We start from the raw sequence: 15106 nt of genomic DNA on the forward strand, positions 1-15106 counted from the left end.
TCTTTCCATTGATGCCTCTAGGCCATTTGAAGTAATTTTTTGTAATGTAGTCTAAAATTTTTTTCTTTCTCTTATCAACATCTTGTAGATTGTGATTTAGGCTGTTTGTTTGAGTCAGGAATACCTTGTAGAAGTCTGCCTTTTAGCTGAAAAATAAAGAACAGGTTTCATAGACTTTGAGCTTCTTTGTGGTCAGACCATGACCACAAATACAAATTGTTAAATAGGAGTCCTATTTTGTTTTCAAGGCCTTTAGGTAGGATGTATTTCCATATCATTAAGACCTGAATGGAAGAGGTCAAAGTAACATTTTTCTGCAAAAAAGATTTTCCCAAAATCATATGGAAGGTTGGTATGAAAAATCAGACGAGACTTGCTGCATGTAATAAAACATTGTGTGGTGATTCAGAAATCCTCCTTAATCCTCATTGTTTTGAGTCCTAGTTAGTTTTAGCTAATCTTCAAAGATGGTGGTTAACCTCAACCTATGGTCCATAGTAATTTCAGGATAATTTTGATGATTGGATGAATAGGGAGATGTAAGTGAAGACTGTTTTATTTCTTAGAAAAGGGTATTTTAGCTTTTCATAAAATCCTGACAGATCAGTAATTTTTGTTTGTCTTGTGCTTGAAATTGCTGTGAAGTGCAGTTGAATTTCCTAGTGAGTTTCATGGGTGGTGGTTTTTAGTTTTGCTGGGTTTTTTTAAATGACAAAAATGGGTTTAGTTGCTAAGCTATCAGATTGAAGATCAGTGAATAGATTTTGGGTTTTGGGGGCAGTGAGTTTTAGCACCCTGGACTGGCTCATCACAGGTTAGGCAGCTGTAAGTCCTAACGAAGGGGTGGAGCATGTGTACATGCCACAGACAACAGAGGGGGGAGGGATGCCTGCGGCAGCAGGGGCTTGACAACAAATTAAATGGTTCCAGGGTGGCATCATCAGTTGTTCATTAAGTAATATCCAAAATAATCAGATTGAAATTTGCAATACATTGAAATTTACAATACCAATGTGATGGGAAATGTTGGGAGGTTCTGAAATGGACTTGGTGTTACCACAGCAGTTCAAGTTCCTTTTGGGATGTAGATGATTTCTAAACAAATTAGTAGGTGAAACAAGAAATTTTATATCCATTGATTACAGTTTTTAACTATTTACAGCTTGTAGAAAGCTAGAAACTAATACTTCACACTTATGTTGGCACAAGTTACATCTTTTGAACTTGGAGGTTAAGGTGAGAGAGGAGAATTTTTATCTTTAAAAAAAAAGTGTGAGTTTTCACTCAAGACCAATTCTATTCCTATATTTAAACAGTACTTCAATAACTTAAATAACTGCTAAGCTAATATAGCTTAGAATTAATATGCATTAGAAACATGTATTTCCTTTTTAAATGAAAAATTTGAATTTTTAAATGAACAGTCACAGTAACCCTTTAATCTGTTTGGTTGATGGAGCATTTGATAGTTTTAGCCTTTTCTTTCTCCTTTTTTTCCCATGCAGGTAACTTGGAAATGTTAATGTATTGTAACCTAGAAGTGATTTAGCACGGTGTCACTTTGAGTTCAGATGTTGCAGAATGTATGTTTAGTTATTTTGCTCCCTTTGTAACTTCTTTAATTGGAGAGTCTATGGTATATATAATCTCATGGTGATGCAGGAGGAGCACTGCTGTAAGCAAAATGCAAACAAAATTCAACAAAAGAGAAACATTTTTTCCTGTTGTTTTTTTTTTTGGTGAAGAGTGACACACATGCAGTGATTTTGAGCATCTTGGGGTGCTTTTCTGTAGGACTGAATAAAAGGTTCTTCTTATAGCTGAAAAATGATCCTGCTTCTGAGCTGTGTTCCTGCACTAATGTTGTGTTGTCTCTCATGGTTGTTGAGTTTGTCTGGCTTGCAGGCTTGGCAGAAGGTCAGCCCAGCCCTTCCTTCCCCTTGCCCTTGTTGGGCAGCTTTCTTGAGCTGGAAAATTGGATGTGTTCATGAAGTGTTCAGGTAATGTGGAAAAAGGTGAGGGACAGGAGTGAGGCCTGTTAGCTTGACTCAGTTCCTGACATAATCATGGCTTCCATTCAGTATCAATTCACCCACAGACCATGGTGGAATTTTGCAAGAGTGGCATAAGTTAATAAATAGATTTTTAATTGTGAGATCTGCTTTTGATGTAGGGAAAGAGTTCAGATGATTCCTAATTGACATTGGGTGATAAAACTGACATTTGCAGTGTGGTTTGTAGAAGCCAGAAGGAATGATAAAGTTACAATGCAGAGAAGAGAGGGAAAATAAAAAGCAGTAATCAAGGTATAAATTAGGGACAAGCATCTGTTTCTAGTTATTTGTTTTGTAAACATTCTGCTCCAAACAATTAGAAAGGATAAAATGGATAATGGGTTAACAGATGCCACCTACAGAATCTTTTACAGAGGCTTCTAAAATATTTTTAAATCAAAAATTTTCTGCATACATAATTCACAAAAAAAGGAAGAAGCATTGTGAATACACTGTTGCTGCTTTCTTGATACTAATCATAAGAAAATTTATTACCATAAATGGAGTAATTATGCATTGAGTTATATTTGCATTTAAATTGACACTGACAGTAGTTTGGTCCTGAGAACTGTGGTAAACAGTAAGTTCAGTATTTTTTTACTTAGAAATTTATTATATTGCATTATGAAGAGAGTGCATAGCTGTCAAAGATATAATCAGCTATGGGGTCTTGAAGCTTCATTATTTTAAACAAATACTGAGAGAATATTTGTATTGCTGTTTTTGCTCAATACAATTACATGGCAACTAAATTCTGCATGTCATGGATACATTAGCAGCACATCACAGGGTGATAAAGCTCTTCATTTTAGTGTTTGCCATTCAAGTGCCATCCTTGATTCAGAGAAGCTCAGCACTTCAGAGTGTTATGAGATACAAGCAGGCTTTTGGAGAGCAGCCACATGATCTTATTTCTAAGCTTAAATGTTCTCTTCTGGAAAGTCAGTGACTCTCTGGCAAGATAAATGACTGGTACTTAGACCCAAAGTTTTTTGGCCTTTAACTTGTAAAGGGCTTCCAGTGAATCAGGATTTAACCTGAAGCAGGAGCTATTTAGTGTCAAATGAGGTATGGCCAGCAGGGCTCTCTTCCTTGGTTGCTGAGTTTCTGAACTGATAAGCCTTGCTTTCATCGAGGCACTAGCATTGATTTGCTAATTTTAGTGTGTGCTTAGGATTGTTTATCTTTTTGTTCTTCTGATAAGTAGGTAATGACAAATGTAAGAAATGTCCAAGTGGACTTTTCCAGTGTTCAAGGAGTTTTTTTGAACAGGAAGATTGAAAACTGAATATTTTGGCCAACCACCTATAGATAGGTCAGGTGTGTTTGTCAATGCCTTTGTGGTAAAGCTGATGCCATCTCCAGGCTTTCAGCAATGAGGCTTTAAACCCATTGTAGTACATCCTTCAGAGTATGCATAAATGCTCTAAATGGTAAATCTTTTGTAGAAATGAAATAGAAAATGAGTTTGGCATTCTTAAGTTTCCCTGTATTGTACATTAAATAAGCCAAAGGAAGATAAAGTGGTGTTGGAGGTTTAGGTGAATTTTTTTTGCCATCACCCTGACAGCCAACAGCACTGCAGTCAGGTTAAGGTATGATTATTTTTGTGAAATGTTTTCTCTAGCTAGAGAGAGGGCAGTTGTCACTCACAAGGTTTGCAAGATAACCACACAGTGTATGCCATGATTACAGCAAACTGCCCATCTTTTCTCTTTGCTGGTAGCCTCAGTTGAACTAGATGTCCTACTTTGTTTGTTAAATTAAAGAAGACATGGGGAAGCATGCTGAAAGAGTAAAATGTATTCCAGGTATGGAGACATGTTTCTCAGAGAATGTTCTTGGAGAGTATCTTTAGGACTTGAAAATAGTTCTTGAGGCTATTGTAGAGTTAATAAATTGCATGATAAATGGATCATCTTAGTCTTTATTATACTGCCTGAAGTAGATGGGGTTGGGGAAAGGTCACTTAAATATTTTATGGCTTTTAAGGTAGGGCAAATCTTGAGATTTAAAATGGTCAGTGCCAGTATTTGATTTTTGTTTCTTATTTGATCAGAAATGACAAAGTTGTGTGTCAAAGAGTATGGTTCTGCCTTATGGTTGTCTCTTGGCCATAGTGAAAGTCCTAAGCACTGCTGAAGTGGTACTGGGATATGAGGCAGGGGTTTTTTCAGGGTTACAGAGCAGCTTACCAGGTATTTCTCATAATTTGGGTGTTTATATTTCTTTGGTTAATGGGTGGTGTCTTGCCCTTTTTCTATAAAGTATTATGAAATGACACACAATAGCAAGGGTCTGAAAACTGATCTCCCAGGATAAAATTACTCTGCAAGGAGAGCTCATTAATGCAAATTAGTGTTTTTCTTTCCTTCCGGCTTTTTTAGACTCAGAACTTTTCTGTGTTAACTTCCTTTGATGTGGGGGCTCCTGGTAAATGTTTCAACTAAAATACTGTTGAATAGGAGCAATTTTTTGTTACTGTTAGAATACAGGACTGCTACAGTTGTTTCCCCAGAAGTGAAAAATCATCACACTTTTCCAGAGGAGTACCTTCAGTAAAAGATAGTAGACAGTAACTTCAAAGCCTTCAAAAAGTATTTCTTTTTCTGAGCAAACAGTGCCTGGTAGAAAACAAGAGGTGTTTAAGGAAAGACTGGATGTGGCACTCAGTGCTGTGGTGTAGTCACCATGGTGCTATTTGGCCATTGGGCCCTGATCTCAGAGGTCTTTTCCAGCCTAATTGGTTCTGTGATATCAAATGTGTGTGTTTGAAGATACTCGATGTTGTGTGGGCTTTTTGATTTAGCAGAAGCACACATGCATATGATGTTTACAGTACATTTTATAAGTATAGTTTGTAATTAGCAAAATGTAGGCATTTCAATACACAGTTCAATTGCAGTACCAATGTGATTCCCATTTCCTGTCTCTGTAATATGTGGACCATTGTCATGCTGGGTATCCCTCATCACCAGAAAGGATCATGTGGGTTGAGACCCCATCTGGTCCTCCTGAAATTTGGTGGTTCAGTGCATGTGGTCACTAAGCAATGTGAGCCTGACCAGCATGGGGGGGATGCAAACTCAGACATTAGCATTCTTTTGATGAAATTGGGGAGAAACATTCACACCACCCGTTGATCCACTCAGCTGACTGAGGTGTTGATGCAAAGCAAAGGCCACCCTCCTGTCCCACTGTGTAGAGGCCAAGTCACCCTCTTTGCAACAGCGGTGGTTTGTCACACCCTGTGTTATTTCCTGAGCTTCGTGGGCGCCTCAGCCTCGCTCATCTCCTACAAGCCTTCTGTTACAGGGCTCTGTGGTCAGTCACTGTACTTCAGTAGAGTTTGAGGCTCGTTTGAGAAGTTGCTGGCCCATCACAGTTGGTCTTCATGATTTAATCACATACAAGGTACAGTCTGTAAAGATAAAGCCTTTCTCAAGATACCTTCCAATTTTATGCACGTAATTTAAGTATAAATAAATTAGTTCAAAAGCCAAGAATAAGGCAGTAAAAATCAGAGTTTACTCAAGGTAAATATGTAGCTTGACTGCATTTATAGTTTGTGAACTTGATTGCACTGGGTTTTATTTATTTTATTAAGTCTCTGTGTGCCACACTCAGCTGCTTCTGCCTGCTTTTTCTACGAGCAGTACTGGTTAATTTCTCTGGAGATTTAATTCCTGTTAAAATGTGGTGGAGTCTCACAGATAAAATCGAGTCATTGTCACAACCATGTTGAGTATTGCTGGTTTCAGAATGGTGTGAGGGCTCTTTGTGTGCTCCTGTCTGCCTTATCTGTTTTTGGAATCCTACTATTGCTTCAGGGGTTTGCTTCTGGCTGTACAGTTGGTCTAGGATTTACTGTAACTATTAAGTATGCCTAATGCTTTTTTTTTTTTTTTTTTGTGTGTGTGTGCTTGGCTTTTTGTGTCTTGTCATCACTTGGCCGTGGTTCTGTGGCTGGGACTTGTATTGAGGTTCCAGAAGCACTTTACCTTCTAAACAAGAGGGGGAGGGAAAGATGGCATAAACATCTAGTGAGATGGGTATTTTTAAGGGCATTGTTAGCTAGTGACTCTGTGGAATCACTGTTGTGATGCTGAGCAATGATGTATTGAAATAGAGAGCTTGGTAGCTTAAGAGAGATAAGATAGTTCTGCTTTAAAGAAGGCAGTTAAAAATGTGCATCTCCAAAACCTCTAGCCACAATGTCCTAATCAGCAGGAGAGGATTTTGCAGTGATTCTTCATATCTGATGGAACTGACAGAAAAAAAAGGATTGCTTCCATTCTGGATAGTCTTTTCCTTAAAGATGCATTTGGCAGCCAAGAGTCTTTGCCTAGTGGGAACTGTGTGTCCAAAGTCTGTGTGCATCCACAGGGAGAGTCAGATCTTTGTGCCATTGACATCTAGTTATCTCTAGCTCTGTGTGTTTTCAGGATTCCAGACAGTGCAGAAGAACACTTGGTATTTAAGTATCTTACTTTATGCATGGATGTCTGTTGCCCCTGTGCACCTATTATCCACACTCTGGATGGTACAGACTTGGAGAAGAACATGCTTTGTAGGATCTGAGCTTTCTAAACCTTTCAGTGTATATCACACATAGCTTGATCATACAGAAAGTTCAGGAAATGGGAAGCTTGTATGTTTCAGTGTGGTGTTCAGTGAAAAATACCTTTTATTGTGTTGAACACTACTGGTTTTTTTTCAGTATGGGGAGGGTAGACAAAAAAAGAAAACTAATTCTTACCGTGGATGAGGAAGTCCTTATTCTTTTGGGATCCCAGTAAAGAAAGGCATGAAAAGCAGATCACTACTAATATTTGAGAAAATGCAATAGCAAGGTATAAAATCATCTGCCCTTTCTGATGCTGGGGATCCTGAAATGATACAGCTTTGGAAGGATCTCTGGTCAGGGCATGGCACATGTAGATCTTGTTGGCTCATTGTTCATTAGTACTGTTGTGGGGTTTTAGACTACAGTCATCCATCCCTGATGGTAATTAAATCTGGAATTAGAGCTTTGAAGCGTCCCATGAACAAAGTGCTCTAATGTCCTTACCTCATTAATAAAACTGCAGTTCCTGAGCAAAGTGCCTGTAATATTTCAAGTGGGAAAGACAGCACACTGTACACATACTTAAAATGAAATGCACATTGATTAGTTACACATTGATTAGGTGGACATTCATTAATTGTGCTATTGATTGGACACAGCATGACTCAGTAACGATCACACGGTATCTGTGATAATCACGTACCTGAATGTGGGTCACTGACTGCTCACACAGTAATAATCTTACAGGCAGATCATTGCAAATGAGTTGAAAGGTCTTTGCAGTACTTGTATGGCTTGAAAGGGGTTCAGTTTTACAGGGATTGATGGGACAGATTCAAGTGAGCTGTTCAGATGGACCTGAAGATTCAGAAGGAATCTCAAATAATTAGAATTTCTTTCAGTACCTCAACTTAAATTTCATTTTTTTGTGAACATCTGGGATTTTTTTTCATTTTTGCGGTTCTCTATAGATTTGTTTCTCTACTACCTTTGTGTTTCATACTTGTAGGTCAGTTGAGGAACTTTATATAACATTTGGAGGGCTTTATATTAGCTAATTAGCCAAAGTGTTCTGGTCACCAGTTTGTCTAAAAATAGATTTTGCTGTGAGGGTGTTCTAGATTTTTAGTCTGCTCTTGGTGAATATGGGTCCTTTCATTTTCTGAGCAAGAAGAGCTAAAATTGCCCTTAAAAATAATTGTGAAAATATACTGATGTCAGTGAGCTCTACTGATGGATAATGGACTCATCCTGCTAAGCTGAGAAAAGCAATGGTAGGGATAAGCTGTTGGTATTTCATATTGGTCATGGTAGAAGGAAGTTAGGTAGGCTCTTGTAGCCTATGAGAAAGAAGAAACAGTAGCACATTGCTGTTGACTAGATTTTTCTTCAGAGAAAACAGAAGGGAACTCTGAATTTCTGGTAGTTTAAGCCTTCCAGACAAATTTTTATTTATTTTGATAAACATCCTTTGGTCACAGTTCCATGGTCGTATGATTGATGCATATTTCTTGGCCTAGAAATGATGCTGTGTACCTTGGAAGTGGTCCAAGAAAAGCCCTTCCTGAGGCAGTGGTGTATTTTTGTTAGTTAGCATCCTGCTGCTTTGTTCCTTGGTGGAATCAGCTGCAAGTGGGGAATGGAAAGCTGTAGACACAGAAGCCTCAGTGGTGATGTATGTGCTGCCTGTATCCAATACCTGACAGTGGCCAGTATCATTTCTTAGTCCATATTTTCTTTATCCATAAAAAACGTGGCCTGCAGTGAAATACTGAACTATTTTAAGGTATCAACTGATGAATGATGGAAAATTAATTGCAGCATAGGATGGAAAGAAATTCTGCTCTATGTGGGTTGTCTCCAACCCAGAGCACTGTGGTTCTGGGAATAGCTTCTGTTGGATACCTTAAAGGGTGTTGTGGAGGCCCAGATCTCTGGTGGGCAGCAGTGCAAAGGGCTGCAGAGAGCACTTGCCAACAGTATAGAATAAATAATCTTTCTAGTTTTGTGGAAGTAAAGGTGCATACTAACAGCAAAATCATTTGTTTGAATACAGTTACTGTGGTCCAGCAGATAACAAGGACAGCTGTTTTTCAGACCTAAATCTGTTGGTGTAACACACTTTATATTTTGTGAGGGGAATAGTGATTGGTTTCTCATTGGCTAAGCAATTGAAATTTAATTTGTGTCAGGGTTAGACATTTGAAGCTGTTCTTTTCAGAACTACAAATGTAGTTTAATCTATAAAGATTGTAGAGGGTTTTTAGAAATTAGATGAGGATCCATGCAGAATTATTGTACTATGTGTAATTCTGCTCTGGTGAAAGAAGCTGGTTATAAAAAGGCATTCTGAGCCTTTCTGATTCTATATCAGATTTTCTCTGTAGATTTTTCCACCACATACAGAGCAGCGTTCTTTGTAAAAGGGGGAGATAACATGAGTGAAATACATTCAGTATGACTGGCTTTTTTGAGTCTGTCACAAAAAGGTTGTCAAAATAAGCTTTGTTGTTGCACTGTAGTTCTGTGGTAATGAAGATTTATTTTGAAAATAAACCTGGTCTCTGAGAGAACCTTAACATTTCTGTTTAAGAATATTTAAATTTTTAAAATAATGTTTAAAAACATTATTAGACTTCCTGAAGCCCTAATTGATAATATTAGAGAAATGACCTGTTATGTGTCCTTTTTTGGAGTTGTTGTTTGTGTTTAGCAGTGATGTCAGTTGTTACAAGGAAAAAGATTTTTCTCAGCACTAAAATTTGTAATGGCTGTCAGTTCATTTCTGACTGCCTTTACTGAGAAAGCATGGTTGCTCAGCATTTTTGTTGAGAATGTGGAATCACTTAATCACTTTGGTCAAAGTCATATGTTTGTGAGCTTGTTTTGGAGCAGCACTTAAGAGTTTGGAGCAGGCTTAAGAGTTTTCTGTCCAAAATTGGTGTTTGGTAGCTACAAGGAAAATGAGCTACAATAGTAGAGCACATGGCCAACAGCATGCAATACAGAAAATGAAGATTGCCATACCCTTTCTGGGACATGAAGTGCTGGAATCTCTTAATGTGTTGTCATCTTTAGGTACTTGTGTTTTAAGTCTCAGCACCCATGGAGGAGTTATATACAATGCAGTAATTATTTCCTAAAGCATAAACCTGCCAGTTGAAATTCTGCACAAGTACAATGTGAAAGCCATTTCTGTGGTCTGCATGTTTGCATGTTAGGTCTCTTCCAGTTAATGGTTGGGGGATGTGTGTGCAGCATGAAGTGTTAATTGTGGGTGCAGTGAGACAGCAGGAAAAGAAGAGTATTAACCCAGCTTCTCATGTAAACAAAAATCAGAAACTTTGAAGTTTGATTAAATATCAAAGCAGTGCTGAGCTATGCAATCAATGTTGCTATTGTGTTTTTCTGCAGTTCACAAAATTTTAGCTTCCTAAAATTACAGAAAACATTACTTTTTATAGCATTGATGTGAAACTTTTGTACTGTAGTCAAGTTTTATGGCTTCACTTACATCTGTGCTCTTGTTCGAGGTTTTCTTACTGGTGTTTCTCCTTTCTTTATGTACAAGAAAATGTAAATGGACCTGCTTAGAGCACCTTCATTAATGGCTAGAAAGTAGGAGCAGGAAGTGAAATTTATCTGGACTGACTTTCTGACTAGATATCAATGATAATGAGCTAAAGGATTATTAAGTTATTTTGCTGTTAGGATCTTTGCCATCAGTGAAAGTATGACAGAAATTATTGTTCTCACTTGCATGTCCTGTGTTTTATTATTGCAGGTGGTAACTGCATGAAAATAAGATGAATTGTAGATTTTTTTAAGTGCAATGTTTATAAAAAACTGCCTTTGAATGGTATAAATACTTAATTGCTCTGGCATGTGTTGTTTAAAATAAAACATTAGCACTCTCCTTCCCTTCAGACTTTGGTTTTGTTTCTAGGTTGCACGTCTTCAAAAAATCCCTGATGGTGACAATGAGACAATGATTCCTGTACTGTCTTCAAAAAAAGCAAGTGAATTGCCAGTTGATGAAGTAGCAAGTATTCTGCAAGTAAGTAAATTTTTCATATCAAAAGAATGTACTGATGCTAGCAAGCAATAACTTCGATATTTCTTAAGGACAGATCTTGCAATTGAATGTTGATGCATTATCATGCAGTTTCATGTTAGCTATTACCTGCTTCTAAAAGCAAGTTGATTTTTAAATTGTTACTAGAAATGCTTTAATCTCTTTAATATTAAAAAAAATTCGGACATTTGCAGGGGGAGTGAGATTGAATTTGAAAATATTTGGATTTGTCTGCTTTGAACATTGCAATTTGTTAATAAAAATCCTAGCGTCAATCTTGCTATAAAATTCTGTCCTGAGTTTTTCTTTTTGTATTGCTTCCATTTTACTAAGGAATCTTTAATGTTCTTAATTTATTTTGGTAGCCTCCATCTTAAGTGGAGAAACAGGACTGAGAAAGCTACCCATTGACAGATTTATGAACCATTCAATCTGGGTTAATATTGATGATAGATGGTCTTTTTTCATTTTCTGTATGCTTGACTGCTTGAGGAGTACACCATGATGAATGTTGGTCACTGACAACTCAAGATTTTGAAGCTATTGCAGCCATTTGGCTGAGTCACTGAACTCCTGCCATAACCCTCAAGAGTCTGAAGGATGCCCACAGTTTGGTTTGTTGTAGAGTTTTTTGCAGGAAAGATCAGCAGTCACTTACAGATGTGAAGCAACATCTGCTTCCATATTCTTCTGTGAATTTTTGAGTGAATTCTTTAAATACTGACAGAGTTTTAAAATAGTAGTTGGCTTTTATTGTCGCACAAACAGTAGTACCAAGCTTGTCTTTTTGATGTTGCCCAAATTGATATAATTGAAGGCTGTGTATTTGGGTGTGAGAATTTACCCCAGCTTCTCAGTGTAATTGCTGTTTCAATCTTTGCATATTTTAATAGGCTAATCTTCAGAATGGCTTAAAAAACTGTGAAGTTTGTCATAGACGGGCATTCCATGGATGGAATGAATTTGATATTAGTGAAGATGAACCACTGTGGAAAAAATATATATCCCAGGTGAAGATTTTTGTCCTTTTTGCTTTTTGGTTTTAATACTTTTCAGTAGTTTTGCTGTTCATTTTGTTTTGCTTAGCTTTTGTATACAGGAACATATTTTGATAAAAGTGGGGAAAATCTAGTTGAGTGGGAAACTACAGCTTGTAAAATTTATATCTAATTTACCTATTGAAAAAGCTTTTACTTAGGTGTGTATCTATAAACATCAAAGTGTTTTTTGATTGTGATTTGTTCTTAAATGTATGTTCATAGCTATCCAAAGGGTGCCATTCATAACCAGCCTGGGGGCTAGAAAAGCAGAATAAACTTCCCTGTAGTCAAACTTGGTCCTGAGTTGCACTAAGATCAGAGAACAATGCATATGACCGTTGGTAAATATTTAAATGGAATGTGAAATATGAAGAACCTGATAGGAAATTTCAAAAAGCAAAACCGCTGCCTTTGATCTGAGGGTGGAGGTGGCACCAGCCTTGATTCTGGTGTTGAGCAGAACTGGCAAGAGTCAAGTGTGAATTTGTTTCTTAGCAGTGTGGTATATCTCAAATACATATATACATATCTGATGTGAAAGTGTCACTACTTTCTCCTGCCTACCCGTCCCACCTCCCAGCTACACAAGATATTTACACAGAGGATTCTTCTCATGAATTTATAATATTAAATACTTTGATCTGTGTTTGCTGCACCTTGGCTGTGCAGCAGTGCAACCCTGAAGTTGCACTCTGTGGTTGACTCTGTGCTCCTTGGGAGAGATTAAAAAGACATTCAGTGCTCTGATGATGGTAATGATGGGAACACATCCCATCCTGCTGTACTCTGGCTTTATTTTTCAAGTGTGCACAGTCAATTACTCAGATACAACAGAACACTTTCAAGGCGTATTGCCCAGGACTATTTTAGATGGGCTTTATTAAGATTCATACTTGCTTTGAATGTGCTTATCAGATCTGCTTTTGGAATGTTTTTCAACTCAATTGTAGGAATGTTCTTTTTTATACTGTTTCTCAAAAAAAATGAGCACATTAGCAACCAGCTGTCATAAAAGAAAGATCTTTTATTGTTTTAGCCTTAAAAAACTGTGGAAATCATATGATCTAAAAGGAAAACTTCTATCTTGTAAAAGAAGAATCATGAATTGAAAGTTAAGAAATATATTGCTACCTTAACCGTGATCAGATGCTGGAGCAGTATCAGTCTTTTACCCCAAAGACATTTTGAATGTATTTCAGGCTTCTTTTTGTATGTTTAAATACAGTATAAACAGTTATAGGAGATAATTCTTTTTGCATTTAAAATGTGGATCAAGAAATGTAAGAAACATTTTCTTCCTATTACATATTGCATACAGTCTATTCAAGGTCTTTGATATTTAAAAGAAAATGCCCCAAGTAAGCATCTGAACTGTAGAGTTAGCTTTTCTTTGCGCTGCTAGGTTATAAATATTTTAATAATGGAATAATATGTTTCAAAAATAGATCTGGTGTGCTCTGAGGGGTAGGTAAAATGGCCTTTCTGTCAAGAGTGTGGCTGAATTACTATTCTGTTTCATTTCAGTTTAAAAATCCCCTTATTATGCTTCTCCTGGCATCTGCAGTCATCAGTGTTGTAATGCATCAGTTTGATGATGCTGTCAGTATTACTGTGGTAAGCAATTAAAATTCTGTCTTGGTTGGGAGTACTTGGGAATGTGTCATGATGCTGAACACACATGTGTGTTCAGCATCATGAGAGTGCCAGTGTGGGGTGGGATCACTTGATTGCAGTTACTGAGTTGGATTTGTGTGCCATCGTTAAATCCATTTGGTTCATGACTGCATTTTGGTTTTTTCCTTTTCTTTGAGAGCAGCAATACATATCAAAATACATCCATGAATAATTTTTGGCTGCTTCTTGCATCTTTTCTATTGGTAAAATGCCTGTCTTTAGGCATTTGTTCAGAGAAGCAATTTTTGGTGTGTTCTGTGTAATTTTAATCTAAAATTATGCTTTAATTTCAAATTGAAGCCAACAAAAACCTTCTGTGAATTTACTTGAAAGATGTAGTCTTTTAAAGCATGAAGTAAAACCTGAACTTTCTAGAAATCACAGAAGAAAGACAGAAGCTGAAATAATAAATTTTTGTAGAAGGTTGCAGTTAAATAGGGTGCTGAACTCGTGAGCCAAATATGGTACTCATAACTGTTTGTCACTGCAATTGGCACAGAGAAGAAAACTGTAATCCCTTTGACCTTTAAGGGGCCATAGGTAGTGACTGAAAATCATTATTTCTGTATGACTAGAGGCATGTCCTGGCTGGGTTTTTTTTTCTGTTTTGTCTTACCTCTGTACTTTCTGTGTTGACTTTACTTTTGTACATAACTCAGGGTCACTGGAGGTTTGCTCCTAACCCCTCTAATTTTTTATAAAGAATAATTGCCTTTGAAAGACAACCTGTGTGACCTCTTAAAGATGAAACTTGCAATTTTGAATTTGAGTGTAGTGTTAGTTTGGAGTAGTTTGTTTTGTTCCTAAATTGGATGTAGGTAAATTGTTGTATTATGAAATATATTTAATTATTGTGGCTGAAAGTTGACTTATTTAATGTTTTTTCTCCTTGGTTAGTGCCTTTAATTCTATTTCTTAACCCTCCTGAGCAAGGCAGTGAGTGTAAGAGAGCAGTAATTTCTGCGTTCTTTGGTACAGCCTGGGAAGAAATCTTTTAATAGCCTTGTGAATGTTGGTAGAAATATCTTAAAATACAGAGAAGAAGTGTGATTGAGTTAAAGGTATAGCTGTGGGTTTTGTCTAACATCTGACTAACATATACCATTTAGTCTTGTTATTATCAATAATGCCCACTTTATCACCAAGTGTACATTTGTTTTATTTCATTTTCAGATGATAGTGCACTTTTTCTATGACTATGCATTGTGTTCAGAGCCTTGGCAACAAAACTCATTTGCTGCTAAAGATCAATGACATATATTACTTTTGGTGGCATTACAGTCTTGAGCTGCTTCTGGCATCCTTTTAGCTCTGCTAGTATAAATGTAAAACCTCTTGATCTGGACTGGGAACTGATGAAGATTAAAAGAAAAATAAATTCATTAAATACTTTCCATTTGGCTTCTTAATGCAAGCCATTACACAAGCTGAGAGACTGATGTGAGGCTAGGAATGTAAAGCTTTTTCAGGTAGTGCGCTCTGTGGAGTATAGCCTCCAAAATCTGTGCAGCTGTGGTGAAAATATTCCATGGAAAGATGAAATTATATATAGTCATTTCCTCATATTCAGTTGGTGAGGCTAATGTTACTATCACAAGTAAGGTGGTTTTATGTGGATTTATTTAAGAGTTCAAGAGAGTTTTTCACTTGCAAAATGGTAATATCTTGGTTATTTTTAGTAGTTGCTGTGTGTACT

General features: G+C 37.0%; 1 protein-coding gene across 7 annotated transcripts in view; it reads left to right on the top strand.

Moving 5' to 3' along the window:
• The window catches only part of ATP2C1 (ATPase secretory pathway Ca2+ transporting 1), a 61836-nt gene that overhangs the window by 20975 nt on the left and 25755 nt on the right, over positions 1 to 15106 (top strand). For all 7 annotated transcript variants that reach the window (XM_063155740.1, XM_063155699.1, XM_063155688.1 and 4 more), the window contains 3 exons: positions 10568 to 10678; positions 11590 to 11706; positions 13261 to 13350. In XM_063155740.1, the coding sequence (XP_063011810.1) occupies positions 10610 to 10678; positions 11590 to 11706; positions 13261 to 13350 (276 nt within the window). In that variant the 5' untranslated portion in view covers positions 10568 to 10609. The remainder of the gene's footprint in view (positions 1 to 10567; positions 10679 to 11589; positions 11707 to 13260; positions 13351 to 15106) is intronic.

The sequence above is a fragment of the Melospiza melodia genome, chromosome 1 (genome assembly GCF_035770615.1).
Source record: "Melospiza melodia melodia isolate bMelMel2 chromosome 1, bMelMel2.pri, whole genome shotgun sequence".
In the NCBI taxonomy this organism is placed as follows: domain Eukaryota; kingdom Metazoa; phylum Chordata; class Aves; order Passeriformes; family Passerellidae; genus Melospiza; species Melospiza melodia.